This window comes from Nesoenas mayeri (assembly GCF_963082525.1).
Source record: "Nesoenas mayeri genome assembly, chromosome: 7".
Lineage (NCBI taxonomy): Eukaryota > Metazoa > Chordata > Aves > Columbiformes > Columbidae > Nesoenas > Nesoenas mayeri.
Genome location: NC_137551.1, coordinates 36101760 through 36107759, shown reverse-complemented (window position 1 = coordinate 36107759; position 6000 = coordinate 36101760). Strand labels below are relative to the sequence as shown.

The 6000-nt window shown below is 43.3% G+C and overlaps 1 protein-coding gene across 1 annotated transcript in view; it reads left to right on the top strand.

Moving 5' to 3' along the window:
* Nucleotides 1-580: 580 nt before the first annotated feature.
* The window catches only part of CPXM2 (carboxypeptidase X, M14 family member 2), a gene marked incomplete at both ends in the record, with an annotated part of 73506 nt that continues 68086 nt past the window's right edge, over nt 581-6000 (top strand). Inside the window, 1 exon segment of the mRNA XM_080347790.1 lies at nt 581-908. Coding sequence (XP_080203916.1) covers nt 581-908 — 328 coding nt within the window.

The window sequence follows — 6000 nt, the reverse complement described above, 5'->3', positions numbered from 1 at the left end:
CCAGGGTCAAAGTCCAGGCAGGGCTCTGTGTGCTCCCCCCCCCCCCCCCCCCCTCTATGCACAGCATCTCCAGGGGGAGGGAACCCCTTTCATACACAGGCTGGGTAGCAAGGGCTGGCTGCCAAATTTATGTATGTTTTTAAACAAATGCTCTCTTGGATAATCTGCGTGCGGGGAGCCTTAAAAACTGTTTGGGGGTTTAGAGGAAAGTGTCTTGTAACTTTTTTGGGGGAAGCAACAACAACAAAAAAGTGAAAGGAAAAGAAAAAGAAAAGCAGCGAGTTGACTGCTCTGCCGATCCCACCTGCCAAACGCCGGCGGAGCGGAGCGCTGGTCCGTCTGTCTGTCTGTCCGTCTGTCTGGCTGCCGAGCCCGCCGATCACATGCAGCCCCGTCCTGCCCCCTCCCTCCGCAGCCTCCGTCCCGCTGCGCAACTTCGGCAAAACTACCCCAAAGCGGCGGCTCTTTGCTGCTCCAGCCCTCTAGAAGGGGGGTTTCCCGGCTGCCAAGGCTCTCTGTTTTCCCCTCTTTCCAAATAAAGTTCTGAGATTTGCAGAGATTTATGCAAAAGCGAAGGATAATGATTGCCCCGAGCAAGAAAAACTCATGTTCTTCTCAGCTCTGCTTCGCTCTCTGCGCCTTTGGGCTGGTGCTGCTGGGGGATGTGTCCCAGGCTGTACCCATGGACGATCAGGATTATTACCTGCAGGAGATTAGCAACAGAGATCATTATTATTCCTTCCCGTATCCTGGTGAGGAGTTTTTTCCTTTCACGGAGCAACCTGGAGAGGAAGGACCTGTTCGTGCTGCAGAGACAGAGGAGCACCCAGGGTTCAAACCCAGCAGGAAAGAGTTAAAACCGAAGAAAAACAACAAAAAAGGAAAAGCCATTCTTGAAACTCCACCAGGTAACTTTCCACCTCCTCCCCCAGAGCTTGGAGTCTGCTGAATCTCATGCTGACTGTGACTTTTAGCATTAATGAATATCCAGTTAATGGCAGTCTTGGTAACAATAACAATAAATGTGCTCGTGGTGAGGATGATGACAACACATTAATTTTTAATATCCCACAGAACAGATCTGTTGAACCTTTATAGATTGTTTTTAACCCTTTCCTCATCAAGTAAAGACATCAGAGTGGTAATGTGTTAATTGTGCTTCACTCTAGCTAGTATACAGACTTTTCCTTCTTAATTACACTTGACAGCTGGCTTGCTATTAAAGCTGCTGTTCTATAAGCAAGAAAGACAGATTCCCCAGTAAAAACTGGTTGTATATGGTGATGCTTTACATTATCTCTTGTCATTTTAACCTGAGAGGTTCCTGATTTAATTTTACTTACAAACCTGTGAATTTCTTTGAGATGTCACTTGACAGCCCTCCAGAGGAAGATATGTAAACAAAGATCTTCCTGTAAAAGACTAAGCCATAACAAGCTCAGTGTAATTATTGACCTGTAAAATAATGAAATTAAATAGCCACAAAAAACCCTTATAAAAACAGAAAAGCCACCCTTAATTCCATTTTCTGTTTTCTGCATGTGATTGGATGCAAATATGCAATGATCAAAGTTTGCAGAAACTTGATCCACTTTTACCATCCAGTTGTTCCCATTACAAGCTAATTGCACCCCCCCTTGAAAGAAGAGTAATTTCTTTCTCTGTTTCCTAAATGAATGGTGGGTACTTTTTGGTTTGGGACACTTAGAAGTGAGTTTGGCCCATGTGCTGAACTTCAGCATTGTAAAATCTGGGGGCAAATCCCACATCTCTACAGCTGAACTCCCTACATCTGAACTTTAATGGCTGGAGCACATGGCTCACATTAACTTTTCTCAGTTACATCTAACAGAGAATAAACAAAGTACTTTCAATGTAATGATAACACTAACAGAAATTAATTAGCAAAGATACGGGGTTTTATAATAATAAACAGTAATAAGAAAATAACGTTTCTGAAATCTGGGAAGCCATGTGGGGCAGGCAGTTTGGATTGCTGGTGTAACTCAAGGCAGAAGTCAAGGATGACAGCAAATATATTAATACCTCACCCAGGGGAGCAGAGACACGGGACATCTCCACCCTTGGCTCCCTCAGGCCAGCAGCAGCTTCCCAAGCAAGTACTGCCTGGCTTATTGGGTTTATTATCTAACCATGGGCAACACATGGGTTTTAAAGCTACTTAATTAGGTACCAGGCTTTTTCTTCTTCAGCATGTTGGAGACAGTACAGATTTCCAGCCTGTAGTGGGATGTTCTGGGGTTCAGCTCTGTTTTCACCTTCCCTGGTGCCTTTTTCCCAATTTCCCAGGCACCGTGGCATCACATGTACTTCACCAGACATGGAGCACTGTGACAGCGATGATGACAGTATCCAATATGTGAGGGCGATGTTCATTTATCTCTATAGACAGGTGTCTTTCTTGTTCCTCACCTGCACTGAGCACTTTACAGGGGCAAAGGAGGCAGAAGCCACATGGGTAACAACCTCCTTTAGGGTGCAACGCTTGTCTCTTCCAAACCTGCTTGGGTATATGCACTGGAGACAGAGCGGTACAGAATTCTAACTATATTACACAGCATGCTGAGGTCTTACAAGCAGTCTGAATTTGGTCATCGCCTAAGAATGTTTGATTTTACACATGGAATGGCACTCGTTTTTCTGTATAGGAAATTAGGGAATTAGAAAAGGAAAAAAAAGACCTCCTCAAACCTTCCTCGGAAAACTTCCTATTGTGTGCCAACTAATTGACTTGTGCAAGTTTTGTCTTCTAATTTGGTGCTTTTTGCTTTCCACTCAGTTCAAGGAGTCATTTCTGCATTCAGCCAGGTGAGGTCCTTCCTTGGCCTCCTCTTCCTCGGCATGGCCAAGCACAAGGTCAAGGGGATCACGGGAGAGGCTCGTGATGCACCACGCAAAGTAGCTCGAATAGCTCAGTCCCTCCTTCCAGAGCAACTTTGTGCTCTTTTGACACAGCTCGGCTACCGAGCTTTCACCAGCCACATGGAATAAGAGGTTTTAAAGCCTATGAGCTTTTTAAAAAAACAGCCAGAGGTACAATAAACAACTGATCCCCTCCACCAAACTTTCTCTCCTTGCTCAGTGCATGGAGGCTTGGCACCAACTCAACAAGCTAGCTGTTACACTTTAATATGGGAAAATTCAGTGTATTTCCTTGGGAGCAGCTGAACTATTTTAACTGCAATAGCCATAATAAGCCCTAAGGCAAACACCCAGCACAGAAAATGGTTACCATTTGTTAAAGATTTAAGGAAAACCAGGAGGTTTTTAGCAGGAAGCATCAGGCAATTTTAACTGCAGACAGTGCTAAAAGTTCTGGCTATAATATTTGGAATTTCTCCTTTCTTCTCTCCCAAAGGCAGGCAAGGGCCAGGTCCTGCCTGTGCAGTGACACTGATGCTTGGTACTATGTCACCGGGGGTCGCTTTGAAATGAATATCTGGAAATCTGGGCCCTTGCAAAGGTGCCAGAGGTGCCTAAATAATAATACATGCCTACAATTTCTCACATTTGGCCTGTTAAGGGGACAGCTAGAAATAATAATAGCAGTTGCCAAACAGATATCCATGAATAGGAGCTATAAACCTGGCTGTGTAAATACATATGTTGTCTATATATATATATATTTATATGTTTATACATATATCTGGAACTGGAATTAATTTATTGGGCATGCAGTAAACACAAAAATTTGCTTTTTGTGAGGCTTGCTGGCAGCGGGGGCATGCGGGATTAATTAGTTGTAACAAACAATAGTCTGGCTGGGAGCTGGGATGAAGAAAGCGGAGGAACGGGAACGTGTGATCTGCCCTTTGGCTGAGCAGCTGGTGCTGATCAGCCCCAGCTTTGAATCAAAGTCGAAATCAAACGTAGCAGTTCTGAAGGACACGGCACGTAACAGATGCCACGAACTCAATTTATTTAAGCTAATTACTGAAGGTGGTGAGAATATAGATATTTTCAATCTGTAAGATACTGATGTAGAAAGAAATCCTCTTGATGTCAGAGAGGTTGCGATGTGTTTTGGGTTTTATAAGTATTATTAGAATCAATATTTGCAAATACTCGATTCAGGTAACAGTTAAAAATGTCAGTCTGCCTCCTTGCCCTGTAAATGACTTATAAATGAAGTGGTACCAGGTCATCCTTGGGAGGTAAGCAGCTGGATTGACAGGTTTCTGTATATACATATTTCCATTTTCTAATTCCATCCATGTTTGTTTAGGCTTCTATCCAAAGCTCATTCAAATCAGTGGAAAGAGTCTTGTTAACCTCAATGTTTTTCTTTTATGAGGCCCTTAATAGAGTTTAATATACGCCATCCCAGCTGCCATCTGTGGGGCAGATCCCTGCAGATGCTTTGGGGTCTGTCTGCAAACATTCACCATGTGGAGGTTTAGGGGGCTGCAATCCCCATGACATTGCTCAGTGCTTCACGTTGCTCTGGGTCACCACCCGACAGTTCCCACTGTCAACCCGATGGCGCCCAAATCAACCACAATTACATCTGTAATTACTCTTCTATACTTCTGTCACTTTTTGGTGTAGCTGCCACATAACTCTAGAAATGCAATGCTACAGACTCTCTGTTCTGTATCTCCTTTCATGGCTAATGTGATACCACGCTTGCCAAAATACTGCCTACATAGCTCTCTTTAGTCCAAGACTATCTGTCAGTCTCATGGAGAATGCAGGAAGTTGGGACCAACCAAACATTCCTAAGATACAACTTTGATTTTTAAAACTTATATTGCTACAGTGTCTGTGTTTTGACCATGACTCAATTCTGATTGCCTTTAGAAAATAAGAGAGTGATGTTTATTTATATGGCAGTGCTCAGAATGGGTTTACTGCACATTTATTTTGTATTTCATAGGTCTTCCAGTGTTTGATCTCTGCACAATGCAGCATATGTGTGTGTGTAGTTACCATGATTTCCTTTGTCTTGTCTAATCTATTGCTTTCCTCAGGCTTGATGAAAGTCTTCAGATGCATCACTGTTTACTTGCTCCAGATTTGTTTATTTTTGTGTAATTTTGCCACCTGTTCAACAATGTAATTCTTAAGGGTTTTGGTGTGTTTATTTATTTAAAGTTATGTAGTGCATTAGGAGTCTCTTGGATGGGTTGTGATCTCACTGGACCCCATGTCTGAGGAGGAGTCAATAAGGAAAGGCAAAAATAGGATGAAATGGCCAGTGCAAGCAGCTATGAAAACTGTCTTGCAGAAATATTTGAAATGTATGAAAGTAGACTCATAGTGCGTTAATTAAGATGTTTATCAAGATATGAGATAATGAAGGGTTGGAGAGAGATCAGTAAGTGAAAGAGGAGGAAAAGCTGAATCAGAGAGATGTTATTCAGGAAAAACTAGAAAGATTTTGGGACAAAATGGTGATAAAGACCTGAAGAGGGTGTGAAGTTAAAAACATGACAAGTTCATGGTGTTATTGGCATTTGAATGGTGAATTTGTTGACTAGGAACATGAGCATGATATGTAAGGTATTGAACTAATAGCTGAAAGCACTGAAGAAGTCACAGGGATACAGCAGATTTCCAGCTAGAACAGATGTAAATATAGAAGGAAAAGGTGGCCAAAATTGTAGTTTTAGATGGGATTAGCTAAAGCAAAGGTACAAAGAGGGGAGACTGCAAACAAGCAGACTAAAGGCGCACCAGAGAGCCAGGAGGAAGTCTAGCAGCAAAGAGAGTCATTAAATTCAAAGTTTTCCAGAGACATTTGAAGTTCAGCATGTTGAACTTTGCTGGCATGATGAAGATGGGGTGACGCCTCAGAGCTCTGGCTGGGAAGAAGAAGTCATTAGAAATCTTGGCAAGGTGCCTCGGAGTGGAAGGCAAGGGCTGAAAACCAGACGGGACGGGTGGCTGGCGTGGGTCTGCGGGGAGCAGAGCCAGCGGTGGCTTTCAGCAGTGTGTCGAGGAGCTTGGAGGAAAGGTGTGGAGGGAAATGGGGCAGGA